General features: G+C 46.2%; 1 protein-coding gene across 2 annotated transcripts in view; it reads left to right on the top strand.

The window, feature by feature from the left end:
* Positions 1–627: 627 nt before the first annotated feature.
* NEDD4L (NEDD4 like E3 ubiquitin protein ligase) overlaps positions 628–21,267 on the top strand; it is a 315,839-nt gene continuing 295,199 nt past the window's right edge. Inside the window, exon 1 of one of the 2 annotated variants that reach the window (XM_081079103.1) lies at positions 628–1,102. In XM_081079103.1, coding sequence (XP_080935229.1) covers positions 1,055–1,102 — 48 coding nt within the window. In that variant the 5' untranslated portion in view covers positions 628–1,054. The remainder of the gene's footprint in view (positions 1,103–21,267) is intronic. The other variant, XM_081079104.1, reaches the window with a different exon arrangement.

Here is a 21,267-nt window from a genome sequence, read left to right as displayed (position 1 = left end):
CCACGCTGTCTGTTTCCGAGTGGGTGGGTGTGTACTCAGGGCAGGCGCTGTGTTGGTTTTGTTCCCTGTAAGGTTGATCCAGGCAGTGGCAACTGGCGGCCACACCGGGGCAGCCTCTTCTCGGCTGGCGGCCCGGCCAGACCGACCGGCTCCGGGGAGCTGCCAACGCGGCCAAGTCCGGCTCGCAGGGATGGCCCGGGATGTAAAGGGCTCTAGATACATCCATGTTTCCCCTTTTATCAATTACGGCGGCTCTTGGTAAAAAGACCACAGGGAAAAGGAAGGGACTGAGTGTCGTGTGTGTTTCTTGTGGAAAATGACTTCAGCGCCCCGACGTGCCCACCCCGCCCCCTCCCCCCAAAGCAGAGGGAAAGCGGGAGAGGGGGTGGGTCAGCTGGGGAGGCCAGACCCGCACAGACCCCCTCCGCGGACCCGCCCCACCGCGCCGTGAGCCCCGAGGAAGCGGGGAAAGCGACTCCAGAGGCCCGGGGGTGGGGCGGCGTGGGCGTGGGCGTAGGATCCGCCACCCCCGCGGCCCGCCGCCCAGCCCGGCCTCTGATTGGCTCGTGCCGCCCCGGCGAGGCGGGGAGGGTCCCTTCTGGGCCGCGGTGGGAGGAGGCAGAGGAGGGGGCGGAGAGAGCAGGGGCCGGCAGGGAGCGAGCGAGGGGCCGGCGAGCCGGCTTCCCGAGAACTGAGCGCAGGCTCCGCGCGGGGCGGAGAGCGGCGGGCGAGCGCGGAGGGAGGGGACGCGCGGGGCCGGGCGGCGGGGAGGGGAAGCCCGGCGGGCTCGGCGCCGCCGCCGCGCGCTGGGAGAGGCGCGGGGGCTGCCGCCCGCTGCTCGGCGCGCTCTCCGGACTGCAAGCCCGCACGATCCCGCAGCCTCCCGGGAGGCGGCGGCCGGGACACGCGCGCTCGGGCTCCCTCACCTGCGGCGAGGCACGCGCGAGGCCGGCTGCTGGGCGGGCCGGACCCGGAGGAGGGGTGCAGAGCCGGCCCCCCGCGTCGCAGCCCAGCCGCCCGGGAGCGCCTCCGACCCGCGCGGGGCGCCGGCTCCATGGCGACCGGGCTCGGAGAGCCAGTCTATGGACTTTCGGAAGATGAGGTGAGCGGCGCCCCCTTCCCGTCTGGGACTCCCTGGGGAGTTCCTGCCCGGGATCGGGCAAGGGTGGGGATTGGGGCGATCCGAGGGGTGCGCGTCTCCTGCGCCCGCAGGGGAACCCCAAACGCGAGAGCGGCGGGGAGCGGGGCGCCGGGGGGTGGCTGTCCCGGCCTTTCCGCCCGGCTCCCGCGCCCCCTCCCCCAGCCAATGTATTGTTTGTAAATAAAGCAGCGCGGCGCCCTTGGAGCCGGGGTTCACTCGGCCGCTCCCCGCCTTTGCTTGAAGGCGGATGCGCTTCTGCTCGCGAGTTCCCCCTCCTCTCCCCGCCGCGTTTCCTGGGGCTTTGGGGCAACTTTCCGCCTCTCGCTCCCGCAGCCCGGGAGTCCCCTGCGGTGTGTCACGTCTGGGTGGGGGCTGGCGACCCGCGCGGCCCAGAGGAACCTGAAGTGTCTTCCCCGGGAACTTGCTAACGTCCGTGTCAGCAAGTACTCTGACGCCTGTGTGTGCTTGTCACGGTGCGAGTCGGTGAACGTATGGAGCGGTGTGTGCCTTTTTCCCCTGAAGAATCTAATGCCAGAAATTTGGATTTTGGGGGTCTTTTTTTGTGGGGGGAGGAGGTCTAGGATGGTGGCAGGTGCTCCTGGAAACTTGGAGGAAGCTTGCAGCCCTGCCATTTTTTTTTTTTTCCTCGCGAAGATCAAAGCCCGGCACCTCCAGGGTGGCCGGAGAGACGAATGCTCTCAATCGATCGCTTTGATTAATAAAGAACATTAACTAAGCCACGCCCCGAAGGCTTCGGTTTGACTGGAAAGGGCTTTGTTTTCACCCTCGCCCTCTCCTCGCGGTTTCCCACTCCTCCCCTTTAGAAAGGATCCTGCTAAATCACTGCTTAGCTCTCTCTCGCCCAGCCACACTCGGCTCTTATTGGTGTGTTGCTCTGCCAAAAAGGGGGGTGGGAGGCCTTTCGCTGGCGCGGCGTGACAGGCAGGCTGGATGGAGCAGGTAGGAGGGGTTTGCCATCTGGCGGGGCACGCGCTCAGGTCTGGCTCCCCTTTCCAGAGGTGAATTTACAACCCAGAAGCATTACTCAGCAGGGAGGTATTTCCTATCCTGGTTGTGCATTTCATGAAAAGTTGCCTGGCAATTCAAGGATTTCTGGATGTCTCTTTCTTCCTTTCCAGCTTCTTTCTTTTCTGAGGTCCCGTCTTTCTTTGCTGATGGGGGTGGGGCTCATGAAGAGGCTATTATCTGAAACATGCCCACGTTATGGTTTCTCTCTCACCAGCTTTCCTACTCTGGTACTCTGGTACAGTGTGTGTATGTGTGCTGTTTAAGTGTGTAATGGAATAGGTATCTTGAAGTGGGGAGGATGTTTGGGGGTGTGACTTATTTTTCCCCTTAAGGATGCTAGTGAAAGCTTGTGGCATTTTATCAAAGAATGATCACAATGCAAATAATGTGCGATTTACATTTTTGATTATTTTGCTTTTGCTGTGCTTGTGTAAAGTAATTTCCCTTTTTTGTGCAGTTACCTGCGGATGGGTGAAAAGTAGCATTGCTTCTTTTGCCCAGGGGCTTCTCTTCCTGGCTTCTTTCCCCTTTGAGGAGCTTTCTCTTTCATTCTCTACTTCTCCATTTAATTATCAGCGGTAGAGGGCAGGCAGTGAGCTTTTAGAAAGGTGCTGAGAAGCAGACATTCCTAAACAAAGGGCTTGAGGGATTGTGGAGGATGGAGACAGCTGTGTTTCGTCTTAGATCTTTAAAAAAACAATTACATGATTATTTTTCACAGCTCCCTGAAAAAAAATATGATTTTTACCAGGGTTTTGGGAAATGCAGCTGGGTAAATACATGCATATCACTGTTGTTCGTGCTTCGTTTACATTTACAGCTAGCGTCAGAATCTACCTAGAGTGCATCTTGCCACTTTTATCTAGATGAGTTAATAATACTAATGATTTTATTTGGTATCTAGTGTGAAAGTGAAGGATAGAGTATAAAGAGAATGTGTGTGTGTGTGTGTGTGTGTGTGTGTAGAACTGGGTTTGCTTCTGCATGTTACTAGAGGGGTATTTGTGGCTGTATAGGGACTAGCAAGAGGTGATGAAGACAGTTTATTGGTGGATTGAGTGAGGGCCATGTGGCTGGTACTCTTTAGTTCCGCACACATTATATTGCAAAAGACAAAAATCACATCTGTCTTTTTCAGCTTCTCCTACCAGTGACAAAATAAGGCAGGGCTGTTTTGATGATTTCACAGTTTGATGGTGTTTGCTTTTTATGGGAGGTTTCATGCTGTCAGGTTGCCCTTCGGAAAATCAGGGAATGCCTTCGTAGAATATTAACAAATTGCTTGTTGAGTTTGCAAAGCTCGTTTTGTCTCCCTGCATTAGCCTGTGCAAGACAACAAACGGGAGATTTTAACAGCCTCTTAAAGTAGAAGGCCTGATGAAACAAACTGCAGGGTTGTTTTTCCAAGGCGTGTTAACTGTGGGTGCATGGCAGTTCACACACTTAGTGTGCTGCAGACCATCACACGTAAAGCTATTTCGATAGTTCTGTAGAAGTCGTCCTATAAACCTCTTAGCAAAATAGACATCATATTTAGTGAATTTTGTGTTTCCATTGGACGTGGATGAAAAGCGTTGTATTTTTGGAGTGAACTTAGTTATATCCCATCTCAGAAAGACTAGCTCTAAGTACTGCTGAAGATGAAGCATTGCGTTAACCTAGAAAACAGCGGTCTGCCAAGACAGAGGGCATTGTTCCTACGTCTGTCCAGCTTGTAGAATGAAAGGGATGAAGTGTGGGCTTTGCTTGTGCGAGTGCATGTGCTTGTTTGTTTATTGTTATGTGCCTTTCTGGCTGGGGTTCCTCTGGTGAATTATAGTTCATGTTCACCCTGATTTAAATCAGGTCAGTTTGGGTAACCAAATTTGAAGGTGCCATCAGATGAAGGATTTTTGGTGTTTGGAGGAATTAGCAAATTAACAAAACTTCTGATTCAGGGCCCAGGATCAGATCTGGTCTGGAATCAGAACCGTTTGGACTAGTTTCTGCATCTGGCTTGGTTCCATGGCTGTTGTTTATTTGGATTTTTGTTTTTGTTTTTTTGGCAATCTGTAGCACATTTTGGCATAGTTTACTCATGAATGTTACTGTTAACCTCCTGACATCTTCTATTATAACATCTTAGAAAGGTATTGAAAAGATTTTCTGGTGGGTGAAAGTTTGAATGACAGCTTTCTTAGCAGATGTGGCATTTAAAATATTTTTGGTGGTTAGGATGAAGCAAATGGCATAGAAATGAAGGCCAGCCTGCCTTGGGATGGTACTTTGACACCTTCCTTCCTTATTTTATACAAGTAAGGATAGTTGGCCAGTGTTTCATGTGCTTTCTCTGCACCTAGCACTGTGTTAAGCCTTTATGCACTTGTTGTTCCATTTAACCCTCATAAGACCCCTATGAGGTGTAATATACAGGTGAGGAATGGAGGCTCAGAGAGGTTAAGTGACATGCTTTGGGACACACAGCTAGTATGTCATGGAGTCAGGATTTGAACCCAGTTCTGTTGATTCCACAGCCCTAGTTTGAAATATGCTCCCTCTCTTCCAAATATCTTGAAGGGTCTTTATATTTACATTATTCGGGATAATATAAGGTAGAGATAAATGTCAGGGGTTGTAAACGGATGGCTTGTAGGCCAGAATTAATCAAGAGCCCTGCTTAGCATGGTGTCCACAGTGTTTTAAACCTTGGGAATTTTCATGGAAAATGGTAAAAAATCTGATTTCATTGGGGCTTCATTCTCACCTGGCAGCAATTACTGTGTCTGAATCGTGGCCTTGACATGTGGCCCTTGACATGTGGCCCTTGAGATGTAGCCACTGTGCTGTAGTTGCCACCAGGTCCAACTACGCCTTGTTGTCATAGGGAACTGCTCATTTGCATATAACACTTTATCACAAACATTCAAGGTTAACCTTTGGCGTAGATATCATGTTTTAAGATGTCAATTTTAAGATGCACCATTATTTTGCTTTATGTATCACTATGAAAAAAAGAAAAAAATTGCGGTCAAGCTATGATATACCATTGATTTTATGAAGCATCTTTTTTCCCGAGATGTTAAACTACAAAAACAAGGTTGTTTTAGAATTCATGAATTTCTCTAATTAGTGACCTGCGCTAACTCTGGACCTTCAATTTCAATACCCCCAATCAGTCAACGCTTTTTAGTCAACTGCTAGCCAGATTTCTGCTTTGCCGTCTCTGAGAAAACTGCTAGAATAAGGCTCTTCAGTGGGCGTTACCAGAGAAGAAGCAGGGAGCCTAGATGAGTCCTCAGTTTATAAAAAGTGGTCTGTGTGTGTTTTCAAGAGATTACTTGGGAAACCTTGCGTGCTATCTTTGCAGTTGTGCAAGTGGTCACAAGATTGCTTTCAGAAATTACAGTTTCGGTATTGTTTGGCTCTAAAGGTGCATGCTGAAAGTCAGTTTTCTAGAGGAAACTAAGACTTGCCCATTCATTCCAATTCTAAATGCCTGAGTCAGGCCTAGCACCACTGGTCTTTGTGCTGTGTACCCAGCACATGGGCGACTCCAGTTACAACCCAAGTCCTGACTGCTAACCTCTGGGAAACAAACCCCCAAAGGACCTAGGTTTTACTGTGACACTGAAAAGCAGTTTTTAACATGGGCAAAGATAATATATTGTGTTAAATTCTACTTACTCTCTTTAGATATTTTCTTTTCTTTAAGGATTCTATGGAATTTGTAGAAATTGACATTTTAATTTATATTCTGTTTACTTGTATCGTCACAGTGTTTATTGGAATTATTTCATGATTGCAAAGTAGTTTCCTTAATTTAAGAAAAAAAATAGTTTTGTTCATAGGGGTGAGGACATGGGAAAATGGGAATCCACAGACAATTGCAGTTGCTTGAGCATGCAGAACACAATTGAAAGGGAAGCCATTGACGGGTACTTGGTGTCTCCTCAATGCAGTGAGTGTCCACACCCCAGGGAAACTTCTTGGAAAGTTGTTTTGGGATTCTGGGAGTGTCAATATGCTGATATATATTTAGAAATATGAATAATGTCAAGGAAGACGTACATCCCTGACGCGAAGAATGGCTTTAGAATGTGACATCGCAGCAGTACTTTGGAGTTCCTGCTAAATTGCTTTTGCACTCACTGTGGGGGAGAGAAACTTCATGCTCATCGCTAATTTAATAACCTTTCTGTATTGTTCAGGTGTTTAAGTAATAAGTGACTGGTGGAAGAGACTAATTCATTTCTCATTGATAGCTTGAGATCATACTGTTTTTTTTTTAAACTTCATTTAAGTGTGTTTTTCCAGGACCCATCAGCTCCAAGTCAAGTAGTTGTCCTTCCATCTAGTTGTGGAGGGCGCAGCTCACAGTGGCTACACCCTGGTGTTACGAGCATCGTGCTCTAACCAACTGAGCTAACCAGCCGCCCCCTAACATTTTTGTTTTGAGTTGAAAGATCTGTTTAACCAGATTTTATTGCTGGCTTTGAATTTGGGGTCCTAGATGAGTAGCGATGGTAAAAAGAGATCCAACTTAAGAGTTTTCAAGCTTTTTGATGCTGTAGGTCTTTGAATAAGTGTTTTTGTCTTACTGATATATTTGTTAATTGTAGCAAATATATTTGTTAATAAGTAGCGAACTACATGTTGATCTTCTGGCAATCCATGTTAAAGAGGATTAAAATAATATACAAGTAACATAATGATGATAAATATTAGGGTAGTAGGATTAATGGAGGGTGTGAGAAAGGAGACAAAATGTTATTGTTTGTTTTTACATTGTTTCTCTTCCAGGTCACAGTATAAACAAATGCATTTCATTTTCTGACTATAGGTGGCAATATTTGTACTGTTTAATGATGTTACTGTTGACTTGGGAGTTGCTTGCTTGAGAGTGGAATGTGGAAATGAGAGCATAATTTAGAGATAAGGATAAAGAAACTAGATTTAGAAAAGAATATTTTCCTACAGACTAAAAAAATCATTTAATAATAAAAACACCTAAAGTAATATTTCTCACTGTGGGCAGTCTCAGGAATCATCTATTTTCCAAGTTTTTCAAGGTTCTCCTTGTCCAGGGTTTATTGAAATTTGGAAGAGTTTTAATTTTCAGGCATTTGGATTTGGGAAAAAAGCCCCCACAACATACAAACACAGAAAAAGTCCTTCGAGAACCACTGCCATATACTTTCTTTTTGGGTGTGTGGGGACTTCTAAATAATTCTAGTTCTGCTATACTTACCGCTCTACAATTGCTGCCATTGACTTTGAGAAGGAAGTAATAATTATCACCACTCCTGGTTATTTGATTGCTGGAGATATTCTTGATTCCTGATGCAAGGCTCAAGTTCTGGAAGAAAGAAAAGCGATGGTGTAAAGATCTGGAATCTTATTTCTTGAGTATATAGACTCTCGTGATAGTTGCAATGTTTTGTTCTGAACCTGAGTGGCCTGAATGCTGATTATTACTGTAATACCTGTAGGTGACAAAAGCCATATTACTTAGGTGTGTCTGGGGTAACCAGCTTAAATTGACACTTTAGTCGACTTTTTGTCCCTGACTCCAGAGTCCTGTATTGATTCAGAACTTGCCAAGTTTAATGGTGAGGCTATCAGATTCCCTTGCTGTCATCAAGTTCAGTGTTTGGTGACTTCTTGGCAGGCAAGCATCCACTGAAAGATTTCGTATTCTTTTTATACCTCCTATTCACTAAGGAAAAAGGGACATTCGAAAGTGGATTTTTTTTTTTTTTTAGTGTAAAATACTGGGATGTGAAATCCATCTGGTGAAGGTGGGACTTGGAAGGGCTTGTAGGGATGGTGGTCCCCTGAAGGGGATGAACGAGCCCAGGAAGCCCAGGAATGGTCCCATTGCTGATTAGGGTGCTATCCCCTTCCATGCCCCCTTCTTCCCCTCCTTCTCCCCCATCCTCTCCCCTCCCCCCCCACCCCAGGCTTCCCAGGCACCTGAAGTGAAGTTTGGATGGATCCCTTGAGTGGCTCAGGCACGTGTCTCCCCTCCAGTCTGTTCTGTCTCCCTCTTCATCTGATTGGGCACCTCCAGAAAAGGTGGTGACCCGGTGGTGCAGGGGCAAGGGCCAGTGCCGTGCCTCTGATTCTTGGTCTTGCCTTTGTTAACACCGTTGTCACGTTTTAATAATATCTCCCATTTTTCAGCCTCATTCAAGGCCTGGCTCTTCTTGGTCTCCTTGGATGATTCTGGACCATGTTTTATGATGTGTCTTCTAGAGCATTTTGTGAAGTAGAACGAGAACCACAGTTGGGAAGGTTGGCCAGCGCATTCCTACCTGGTGGGCAGCTACCTGCATGGCCCCAGCTGAACATCTGTTTTAATGTTTTAAAATGCAAAATAAAACAGTTTTTTTGGTTCTCTCTCTGATTTCAAATTTTCTAGGTACATTTTGGCAACTCTGTTAGATATCACCCACATGAGGAGTCTAATGAAGACAGGCTTGAGTGCTGTAATGTAGGTGAAGATTGTCTCTACTAATTTTTCTTTTTGTTTAACTGAAGATGTTTGTGTTGGATGAGTTCTTTTTTTTTTTTTTTTTATGTGTAAGTTTTTGTTTTAAATGCTGGAAGTCACTTTGATCTGGTTTTTCAGAAAATGAAAGCAAGCCTCAGCTATTCAGAGAATTATTTTGCTTAGTAAGCACTCAATATTAAGTATTAATGGAAAAACAAATGTGTGTACATGCATGCCACTGACTTAAAAGCTCCATATCCTTACGAATCTCCAAACTACCGGTAGAACACGAAAGATGGGAGTCTTGAAAATCTTGAAACATGGGAGTGTTGAAAATCTTGTCCTTTCTTTTCTAAGTCTCATAATTTTTCTCTAAGTTAGTAAGTGATTGATCTTTGGGTGTTATCATAATGCTACTGTGTTTCCCAGAAAATAGACCTAGCCGGACAATCAGCTCTAATGCGTCTTTTGGAGCAAAAATTAATATAAGAACCGGTCCTATTTTACTATAAGACCTGCTCTGTAATATAATATAATATAATATAATATAATATAATATAATATAATATAATATAATGCCGGGTCTTATGTTAATTTTTGCTCCAACACATGCATTAGAGCTGATTGTCTGGCTAGGTCTTATTTTTGGGGAAACACGGTAGCTTTATCTTTGGCAGTTTGGCTTAGAAAGGGGAAGGAGTGTGAGGTTTAAAGGAAAAGCAAACCAGAATCAGTTTGCTTTCTTTTGTCCTTTCTTCTTGTTCCGTTTGTGCTTCCGGTATTGTGTGTGTTAATTGGATGCTAAAACTACCGGTGAGTTGGTTTTTCACCTTTGAACTGTCTATATTTCCTCCCTGCTGTTTAACATCAGAGGATAAGTGAATGTGACTCTTGAAGGTAGCTGTATCTAGAGGAAGCTGAATGCTGTGTGTTGGTGTTGAGTTCTTCATTATGTTTGTGGTGGTAATTGAAAAACTGGTATGTGCCATGCTGCCTGCCTTTGGAATAGCTGTCTTAATTTTCAGAGAATGTTATTAGTGAAAGAGAACACTTTAAGCTGAGAGTAAGACCCTTTTCCTTTATCCTTTGAGAAGTGAGGTAGGGAAGAGTATTGTACAGCCCTGGGGGAAGGTGGTTGGGGTGGGGAGATATTGCAGAATATTTAATAATGTGGAGATGTCAGTAATATAATATTCAGTGGAAAAAGTAGGTTACAAAACAGTGGGTGCACTGTTTATACAAAACAGTGGAATCCTTTTGTGGTTAAAAGTGTTTATGCATAGATAAAATGACTAGGAATATATCCCAGGATATTAATGGGAGTTCTCTTTGAGTAAAGGGATCATAGGTAATTTTCATTATCTGTTTTGTTTGTTTACTTACATTTTCTGTATTTCTATAATGAACTCTTTTTTTTCTTAAAATAAAAGTAAGTTTAAAAGTGAGGCAGAAGGAAACCTCCCGAATGCATGTACGTCAAGCTTCGGGTAAAAATTAGAGCAGTTGTTCAGTACAAATATTGATAGTGTTTGTTCAGTTGAACGTGTGTTTATCAAGGGCCCACTTTGTGCTTTGTGTCTAAGGATTTCAAGGTCATTGTCTTGCCACACTTGCCTTTTAGGAGCTCACCATCAAGGTGGGAAGTGGAAGGATAGATAAAGGGTTGAATATTTTTCAGAAAAAGTGACTTGTAAATTAGATTTTTTTTTTTTTGGCCACTTGCGGCATGCAAAATATTAGGCTGGTGCAAAAGTAATTGCGGTGTTTGCAATTTTTTTTTTTTAACCTTTTAAACCGCAATTGCTTTTTTTAAAAAAATCTTTTATTTTTATTTTTATAGGGGAATAGTGTGTTTCTCCGGGGCCCATCAGCTCCAAGCTGTTGTCCTTCAATCTAGTTGTGGAGGGCGCAGCTCACTGGCCCATGTCGGAATTGAACCAGCAGCCCTGTTGGTTAGAGCGCAAGCTCTGAACAACTGAGCCGTCTGGCCCCCCTAAACCGCAATTACTTTTGCACCAACCTAATGTTTCGTTTTCTCTACTGTGGACACTTAAATTTTGTATTTTTATTCTTCTTTGCACTACAGGTGCTTAAATGTAATTTAAACCTTTAGTAGTGTTGTGAAAATTTTTTGTGTGTACTCTGAAAAGTGTGGCCTGTGATCAAACTCAAATCTGTTTCTCTTTATTTTAGTTTTCTTGAGTTTTGAGTTAGAGGTCTTGTTATTACCTGATTGCAGCATTAAATAGGTTTAGATGTCAAAATGATAGCCGTGCATAGCTGTAGTCATTCCGGCCACAGATACCCAAGTGGCTGGAAGTGTTGCTCATTTTGACTTCGATAGGTGTTGGTACCTCCTAGAACATGTTTCATGGTGGTTCCTTCCTGAACAAAAGGGGGAAGGTAGTAAATAACATGTTATGTCTAGTCTGAGACTTGTTCTTATCACCTCCACCTCTTGAGTCTTTTAATATTTCTGAAATAAGGGTACATCTTACGATGGATATGTGTGTTTAATGTGATGGTGGATTCTTTGCACTCACACCCACCCCCCCCCCATTCTCCCCATTCCCCCAAAGTTACAGCTCACAGGTGATGGGGATCTTAGAATTGTAGCACTTGCGTTGGCCAGTCTCAGTTTGCGGAGCATGGTGGCCCATGTATTATGATTGATTATTGATAGTTGTCATGGAGACTATAACCTTATCTGTCTTGTTAAGGTTAAGATGTGTCTCAGGTAAGGTGTGTCTCTGAAGGAGTGCTCACCTGGACAGTAAGGACATGCGCCAGCTCACTGATGTCATCAAGGAATCAAGTTCTTTTCTCTGCTATCTACAGTCGGGCCCTTTTCAGAGGCCTTGTTGGTCTGAGGCTGGCTGCCCGTGGCAGTCAGAGCTCTGTTCTTTTTTTGTTTTGTTTTTACTTGTAGAGGAAAGAGAATGGCTTCCTTGTGGCTTTCTCTTAAGATTAAGGAGCTCTCTTCCTAGAATTACCCAGGAGATCTCTTGTGTCTTCTTGGCCCATGGAGGTTTAGATCTGCTCACCATCCCTCAACCAGCCATGGAGAAGGAGGGGGTGGAATTGCCTTTATTGCCTTAATGGTCCATTCCCTGAGCTGGGGTGAAGTCCATGATGACGCTGCAGACCACCTGTTGGATAATTCATCCACACTCAGATCTGTACACCCTCAGAAAATGCCCATGGCTTCATGAAAGCACATGCTCCCTTTCCCCAGGGAGGCAACCCAAATATTCACCTAAGGTTGCGAGACTGCATAATGCACCATCCCTTCTCTTAAACCTGAAAGGAGGCTTTTTTCCCCAATGGTATGGTGACTCATGGCTGAATGGGTTATGCCCCCTCCCCCCAAAACATCTGACCTACAATGGTGAAGAGGGAACAGGATACTGCAGTAAACCTCCCATTTGGAGAAGAGGAAAAAGAAAACTCAGTGTGGTAGCTGGGAGAACAGGACGAGCAAGGAGTCCTTGCCTTGGTCAGCCAGCCTGGCAGCTTCTGTCTCCGCTGGATTACGTCCAGTGTGAGACTCTGTCTTGCTCCTTGTCCTCTAGAGCTGCACCTGGATGGGACGGGCACTGGCAGAGTGCCTCCTTTTGGGTTCTGCTTGGGGCTTCAGGGTTGTTTGTGGATTGAACAGCCATTGGCTGGAATCAGCTGAGCTGAATATTTGTCAGTCCTGCTCCCATGAAAACTTAGGATCCTGGTTTGTTTGCTTCCAGTCAATTCCTTGGGCTGGTAAGGACAGCCAGTGATCTTATCTAGCTAGATGAAGTCTCCGGTTCTGGGAATTTCCTTGTCTTAGTGACAGGTCTTTTTTTTTTTTTTTTCCCTTTCCTCCCCTTCTTCCGCTGCCCCCACCATTCTGGTTCAAGCTCCTGGCAGTAGCCCAGCTCCAGGGAGAGCCGTTGTTCACAATCTTAGCTGTAGAGGGCGCAGCTCACTGGCCCATGTGGGAATTGAACTGGCGACCTCGACATTAGGAGCGCGGCGCTCCGACCACCTGCGCCACCGGGCCCGCCCAGCGACAGGTCTTTATACCCTGTTTATGCCCATTGCTTCTGCCTCGAGGCAATTTTAAAATAGCCTTTAATGAAGAGGCACACAGTTTGGGTCCAAGAGACAACAGGGGCACTTGAAGCTGTTCTGCCTTTGCTCTTCCTTTTTAGAATGACCACCTTATCCCCAAGCTAGGCTTGTGGGACTTACAGGACCTTCTACCCACCACACCACACCCCACCCCTTCCTCAGCCATTGAAATTTTATTTATAGCACTTATTTTTGTACAATACCGGTGATGTTAGGGCTCTTGATTGCAAGCAGCAGTGACTGATTGTGCTGAATGGAAGCAGAAAAGGATTTACTGAAGGCATTTTGCAAAGCACAGAAGTACCTGTAACAGCTGGAGAGCCAGGCCTGGACGGCGGTTAGGAGCCCAGGGAGGCTGAGCACCCAGAATCGTAGCCAGAAAACCCAGGAATCATCCCACCAGGCCCCGGGGCTCCCGGACACTGCGTGCCATCCATGACACTGCTCCACGTCTGCGTGGATGCTGTGAGGTGATGCCCCTCTCGCGGTAGCCGCACCAGCTCTCCTCTTTCCTACCTGTGTTGGGGGTCCTCAACCTGTCTCAGGCACAATGATTCAATAGGACTCACGAGACCCAGGGATTGTTGCATGCAGTTACGTTTTATGACAGAGAAAGGATAAGAAAGCAGAATAGGCAACGGGAAAAGACACAGGGAGTGAAGTTCGGAGGAAACCAGGTACAAGCGTCCAAGAGTCCTGTCCCAGAGGCATCACAGAGGGTGTACTGAATTCCTCTTGAAACAGTTGTGACAGCGGGGGTGACACGCTGTCTACAGGGAATCTCATTAGAGACTCGATGCCTGAGGCTTTTATTGGGGACTGATCATGGGTGTGCCCTTTACCTAGCACATACTAAAATTCCCGATTCCCAGAAGGAAAGCAGGTGTTCATAAACCACGTGGTTCGCACACAGTGTAGGCACACTTATCATTTAGGGGAATGTTTTATATCAGTGGGGGGAGCAGCTTACCATTCAAGTTTTCAGAAGCCAGCCAGGAGCCAACCTTGCAAGCAGGCCTTTCGAAGGATAGCAGTCTCAGGCCTGCTATGCAAATTCTTGCAAATTCTTTTCTGCTCCCCGACCTCTTTGAGTCCCTGGTGGGAAGGCTCAGACAGGAGCTTCTGATTGGCTGACCACAGTCATGTGCTTACAACCCTTGCTGCTGGGGGAGGGGTGTGAGAGGTTTGTTTCCTCTCAGTTTAAAGTTTTGGTTTCTGTGGTGGGAGGTGGGGACCAGCTTCCTATCAAAACACTGTGGGGAACCCCAAACATAGGAAGTGGTTTCAGATGCTGGTCAGCCCCGCCTCCCTGTCCCCGAGAGAAAACCCCATCTAAGCGCTAATTAGGCCCGACATAAATGTGGAATTAACGGTCACAGTCGTGAGGCTAGGTGGTGGTGTGTGATTTGAGCATTTGCCACTTCGGCATCAGGGAGAGGCTTTGACATGTTTTTGCAAATTTGTGTCCTTGGAGGAGGGGAGGTAGAGTGCACCCCAGGTGCTCTAGAGGTGCTGCTGCTCTCTAGGAACTGACACTAACAGGAGAAGCAGCAGTGCAGGTGAGGCCAGCAATGAGGTGTTGCCAGCTACTCGAGGTTTGGGGACAGAATAGGAACAGTCTTGAGGGGCAGAAAGAAAACCACCCTGGCTGGAGCATGGGGGCAGGGCGGGGTCCGGCAGGCAGTGAGGTCAGAGAAGGGGACAGAGGACAGACCTGGAGGACTCTGACAGCCGCTGTAAAGGGCTGGGTTTTCTCAGCACAGTGGGCAGCTGTGGGAGGGTTTTCAGCAGAGGAGTAACAGGATCTCATTTGTGACTTGAAGTGACTCTTGAAGAAAGGATTGTTGGGGGAAGGACAAGAAGGAAAGCAGGGAGACCAGTCAAGAAACTCTGGTTCTAGGTGGTTAGGAGGTGGGATCAAGACCGGGCTTAGCAAGTGTGGTGAAATGGGTGGGTTTCACATATATCTTGGAGGAAGTCTCTGGGACTTGGTAAGGCAGATAGGGAGCTGTCTGTCACCTAGGATTTGGGCATGAGCAATTAGGTGGAATGTCAGTTGCTGAGAGGAAGATTGTGGAGGAACCAGATTGGGGGGAAGTGGGGAAATCAAAAAGTCTGTTAGATTAGGTTAAGAGTAACATACCTAGTAAGTATCAGGGAATGCCGGGAGGCAGGTGGATACAAACGTCTGGAACCCAGTGGAGCCCTTGGGGCAGGGATGGGACATTGTGCTCCTTCGCATGTGTGGAAATTGAGACCAGGGGAAGGGATGAGATTAGACAGGGCAAGAGCAGGTTGGCTGCCCTCTGCCGTCTCATAGAGTGTGGTCCCAGGAAGGGTGGTAAGGGCCTGGACTGTGAGGCACGTTCAGAGCTGGAGCACAGGTGGTAGGACAGTGAGGGTGCATGGATTTGGGGGTTTGGCTTGGCTGGGGCCTTGGTGATCTGGGCAGAAGCTGTGTTGGGAGAGTGGGACCGGATGCCCCGTGGAGGAGAGGAATGAAATTTGAGGCCGTGGAGGGGACTCTTCAAAGGAATTTTGCTGTGAAAGGGAGTGGAAGAACAAGACTGCAGCTAAACAAGGACACGGGTCCCGCAGGGTGTTTTTTTCTCAAGTTGGGAGATACCAGAGTGTGTGTGTACGTGGCAGAGAGGGAGAAATTGATGCCGGAAGTGGATCTGCTCCTATGGTGAGGTTGGAGCGAATGCCTGGTGACCAGCTGTTAGGTGATTTGAAATCGTCTTTGATTACGTTGGCATAAGTGGTCCTCTAGTTGTCGCAAGCTAGAGACAAGACAGAAATGGACTTAATACGTCAACGACGTCCTCCACCCAGCGAAGGCCAAATAACCGCGTGACTGGCCGTGTGAATGTGACTTTCCCTCTCCAGTTAAAAAGACGTGGGAGAATTGAGTCGACATCAAAACCCAACTGTGGTGGCCAGCTGTGTGGAATCCCAGGGAACCAGCTTGGTGGCAGCGAGCGTCATAGGATGTAGACCTAGTTTTATGCTTCTATAAGTGAAATAACAACCCAAAGGTAGAAGTCAGCATGGAGAGGAGATTTGAGAGAATTTCTTTTCCCTTTTGAACTGAATGTCAAGCTTGAGAAGTTCTGTCCTAATTAGTAGTTGCTAACCATAGTTCACTGCCTGGTATCATCTGACTGTTTGAAACCTTTGTATAGTCTTATATTTTATATATTCTTTTAAGCAACTTCAGCCTTGTTAGAATGAACCTCGTCTTAATACACAAAAAAGGAAGATTAATAATTATAGGAAGGGACAGGAATATCTAATAATAGGCAATTTTACGAATAGAAGGGGGGTGGGTTGGAAAGTCCCAAATTTCATAACATCTCTGTCACTCAGGAGGAGTGACATCTCTGTTTACCTGTTTGGTTGTGACTTTAACACCTGGGCAACAGGGCCCTTCTTTGCCAGGTAGACTTAATCGTGGAGTCTGCAAGACGATGGTTTCAAGCAGGTGCTCTGGTACAGGCAGTGGCAGTGTCTTGCCCTTTTAAGAATCTGATAGGATGGGGGTGGAGGGAACCCAGTGTAAACCGTCTAAGGTGAGTCTGTATCCTTCCTCTGTTGAACATATTTGCCTCTTTTGAGACTTGGAGAGGCAGGAGGTCTTTCCCCTTAGAATTTTGAGGGAAAGAGGACAGTTCAGAGTAAAATTTTAAGTCATGATACATTCTAAGACGAGGCAAAAGGAAGAGTAATGTGTTGCATGTACAAATTTGGATTCAATAATATCTTAAAAATGTTTTTGACCCACTGACCCGATGAGATAGCCTGCTCTGAGACTTTGGCTTAAATGGAGTGAACACTCAGGGCCTGATACTGTGCTGGGGGTGAGATAGCCTGTGGCAGGCCACCCTTGCTCTGCGGAGGGTGTGGTCTACTGAAGACAGGCAGATAAACCACCACTGCTCTTTGCGGTCAGGGAAGTAGTAGAAATAACTGTGCAGGATGGTGCTGTTGAACCTGGGCTGTGAAGATGGGTGGAAAAGACAGCATGTCCAGCATCCAACAGTGACCTGTGAGCGGAGTTTTAGATAAAAATAAAGTAAGCTCATAGCTAGAATTTGAGCATTTAAAATTTGCTAGGTGCTGACATAGCTGTCTCACAAAAACTAACTTACGTAATCATGTCAAACAGCCCTTTGAAGTGGATACTTTGAGCTTTTCAGTTGGGGAAACTGAGGCACAAAGAGGTGTAAATACGTTGTACTGAGGTCACAGAGCTAGTAAGTGACAAAGCCAGGACTTGGTCCATGGCTTTCTGGCTCCAGAGCCCTGGGGTGGAACCACCCAGTGGGTGTGTCAGAGGAGTGCTTTTGGCGGGGAGGGACATCCAGGGACGCCTGGGTGGCCAAATTGAAAGTCAAGGGAGGAAGTGGCTGTGTGTGAACAGCCTTGTGGACCTTGTCAAGGGATGGGGACGTTTTTCTCCGAGGCACTTTGAGAAACCTGTTTCCATCTGTGCCTTTCTAACATTCACCACACAGCGTGGGGAACATGGATTTGAGGTGGACGACAGCGTGAGGTCTCACAGCTGGCCAGGCAGCGTTGGTGGTGATGACAAGGAAACAAGTGAGGGGGATAAATGCAGGAGGTATTTAGGAGGCTATGGCATTAGGTTTGGTTACCGCTTGATTAGGTGAGGAAAAGGAAGGAGTCTAGAATGATCTCACAGATTTCTTGTTTCAGAGGACTACGTAGGTGGGAGGAAGGGAAGAAACCTGCATTTATCAAATACCTAGTGCAGTGGTTCTAAACTGGGGGATATTTTGTGTCCCCGTTCCTCCCCATCCCCCACAGCCGCCCCCCAACCCCCCGCATTTGGCAATGACTGGAGACTTTTTTTTTTTTAAAGGACTTTATTGGGGAACAGTGTGTACTTCCAGGACTTTTTTCCAAGTCAAGTTGTTGTCCTTTCAGTCTTAGTTGTGGAGGGCACAGCGCAGCTCCAGGTCGAGTTGCCATTGCTAGTTGCAGGGGGCACAGCCCACCATCCCTTGCGGGACTCCAGGAGTTGAACCAGCAACTTTGTGGTTGAGAGCCCACTGGCCCAGGTGGGAATTGAACTGGCAGCCTTCGGAGTTAGGAGTACGGAGCTCCAACCACCTGAGCCACCAGGCCGGCCGGGAGACGGCCGGGAGACTTTTTTTTTTAAAGGGGGAGCTTTTTAAAAAACATTTTATTGGGGAATATTGGGGAACAGTGTGTCTCTCTAGGGCCCATCAGCTCCAAGTCGTTGTCCTTCAATCTCATTGTGGAGGGCGCAGCTCAGCTCCAAGTCCAGTCGCCGTTTTCAATCTTTAGCTGCAGGGGGTGCCGCCCACCATCCCGTGCAGGAATTGAACTGGCAACCTTGTTAAGAGCTCGTGCTCTAACCAGCTGAGCCATCCGGCAGCCCCGTGACTGGCGACATTCTTGGTTGTCACCACTTGGGAGCATGCTCCTGGCTTCTAGCAGGTGGAGGCCGGGGATGTTGATGGTAAACATCCTAGGATACACAGGACAGCCCCCACTGCGAAGAAACATCAGGCCCCCAATGCCAGTAGTGATGAGGGCGAGAAGCCCTACTCTAATCCGTACCAGTTTTACATGGTGGTTTCATTTTACATGGTGGTTTCATGTGAGATTGTAAGTACCATTTTGTGTGTTTTTCAGATGAGAAAAGCAAGGCTTAGAGAGGACAGGTCGCTTGGCCAAAACCACAGAGCTTGTAAATGCTCGAGTTTAAACCCAGGTCTCCTCATATATACCAAAACCCAGATGTACTCTTTTCACTTCTCACCACTGCTTCATTTCTCAGCGGTGCTGCAAAGGAAAAGGCATGCTGGATGGTGGGGTTCTTTTTCTGTAGTACTGGCTCCAGACTGGAGGAGGCAGGAAAGAAGGTCGGTTTTTATACTCAGCTTCGTAGAGGATCGAATTTTCCAATCCTGAAGGTCTTACAGCAGGGAGTTCACAGACATTACCATCATTTGGGCGTTGGTTTACCCCTGCAAACATAAAAATGGGAACACATACCATCTTTTCCTTTAAAAATATTGTTAAATTAAGGCAAGATGAAATGCAGACATTATAATTCAAAACTATTTATTGCCTGTGCAAGTGAACAATTGCAGGCTTCTCTGAGTAATTTAATTCCCAAGTATCCTTCCGGAGGGGACCAGACAGGAAGGGGGATTTGAAGGAACATAGAGGACCGCTCTGGAGTTAGAGGTAGTTGAACTATTATGTTAAAAATACCTTGACTTTCCGGAGGTAAAGAGTCCTTTTGAGAATCAGTGTGTTTCAGTTGGTCTAGAATGACTAGAGGGCTTTTTGATCGCTCAAGATAAAGCATGGCGTTTATAATTCAGTCAGCTACTGTCCACTTTCAATGGTTACCCTCCAGTTCCAGGGCAGATTTTACGTGCACACGGAGTAGACTTACTCTGCCTACCGTGACGTTAGCGTTTAGGAACAGCCGTCTTACAGTTGAACTCATTCATCATCATACCATATTGTTGGCATTTTCCAGGTGATGTACTTTTTTTTTATTATTAAATTTATTGGGGTGACAATTGTTAGTAAATTTACATAGATTTCAGGTGTACAATTCTGTATTACATCATCTATAAATCCCATTGTGTGTTCACCACCCAGAGTCAGTTCTCCTTCCAGCACCATATGATGTACTGTTTTAGGACCCAGTCTCTGGTGATCTGAATGAAGTGGCCCTACTGAGGCGGAGAAAGGTGCTTTTGTGGGCTTGATGTCTCTGTAAAAATGCTTTCATGTTGGTCTCAAGTGTTATTTTTTTTGCCGGCCACATAGCACTTGGGCTGGTGCTTGAGCTGCTGGGACCTTTCAGCGACTGTGAAGGTTCTGTACTTCCTCCATCGGATCTGTTGTCCTAAGAGGTTTGGGGACTCCCTAATCCAGGGGAGTCCTTTCCCTCTTGGGGGGAACCTGTTGGCTGCACCTTCCAGTCTGATGCCAGTTCTGCTAGAAAGTGGAAGCTCAGAAGGGCATCAAGGCATGCATCCATCATGGAGTTAATTAGCAAACAGCAGGGCCTTTATTTATGTTGGGAGAATGCATGCTTTCCTCTGGCACAGATCAACAGGGAATCAGAGGAAACATGGGGAAAAAGGAGGACTTAACATTTCACTGTTTGTTGCTGCCATCTAAATGTAACTGCCTTGCTAGCCTAGATTATACAACATACAACCTTGAACTCAGTACGGCTTCTTCTTTTCTTGTTTAGATGCACATGTGTAACCTGAAAATAGTAATAAGAAGTTTTGACAAAGCAATTGCAGGGGTGATTTGAATGAAAGGAACACGTCTGAATTTAGTCCAATGTTGAAGAGTAACCATAAAAATGACAAACATTCTATTCACTATATTAATGCCAATATTACTCAGTGCTTAGCTGATTTGGCTTGGGTTTTTTTTTTTTCTTTTCTGCTCCAACATTTCCCAACAAGGAAATATGACTTGTCTTAGGACAAACAAGTAATCCTGTGTCCTCTTTTCTGAAGACGGCAGGCAACATAATACAGTATAATATTTTTTTAAGCTTGAATAACTGTTAGAGAACAGTTCCTGTTAGAGAACATCATTCAGGACTCCACATGTTGCCTTAAATTATTTTTATTAATGTTTCTTAAAATATATCCTAATGTAAAAGGAATGAACATGTTTATGTATCACCATCTGTATCATATATCACCATAACCAGACTATACCCAGCATACATATTTATTACAAATATAATTCCCAACCTAATCCAATTCAAATGAACTGTGTGGTTTTACTGTGGTAAGCAATGCTGTTCTGTTAAACCTACACTTACCATCTGTGCTCAGGAAGTACAATCACAAGGTTGCTAGTACGAGTTTTCCTTTCCTGACCTGCCAGGTGCCAGGTGGTGGTCACTTACTCTGTTTTCCTTTATTTCCGTCACTGGACTTCCGTTTGTACTGTGTGCTGGAGCATGAAGACGTGATTGACCTCAAATCTCGTTAGCTGCAGACAGTAGACACTCACTGTTGCCATCTTGATCATGTCTACAAAGGCTGATGGAAGCTCCAGAAATCCTGGGAACTATGCAGTTACCTAAGGTGGCCACGTAGGTGATGTAGAACGTGCTTGTATTATAATAGTATGTTAGCATCATCATTGCTTCCTGTGCCAGATGTGGTCCATGCTCTCAAGTGGTATCCAGCAGGGATGGAATTCCTGGGATGGGCGGTGGAGCCTTTTTGGAAAGCTGATGTGTTTTGTCTGTCGGTTCTGCCATTGCACAGCTGGTATGTGTCAGAATACGGGTGACCCCCACCTCGCCCTTGCAGTGCAGCTATGTTGAAATTGCCAATGAGATCTCACACATCTTGTGCATTTGTTGCTGTTTGATTCTGCACAGATCTCATCTCTCATGGTGGCTTTTACAGTTGGTATTGAACATTTCCCTAGTAAAATACACAATGCACTTAGTTTCTCCTCTTCC

This window comes from Rhinolophus hipposideros (assembly GCF_964194185.1).
Source record: "Rhinolophus hipposideros genome assembly, chromosome: 17".
In the NCBI taxonomy this organism is placed as follows: domain Eukaryota; kingdom Metazoa; phylum Chordata; class Mammalia; order Chiroptera; family Rhinolophidae; genus Rhinolophus; species Rhinolophus hipposideros.
The sequence above is the reverse complement of the archived record's forward strand: the minus strand, read 5'-3'. Positions and strand labels throughout refer to the sequence as shown.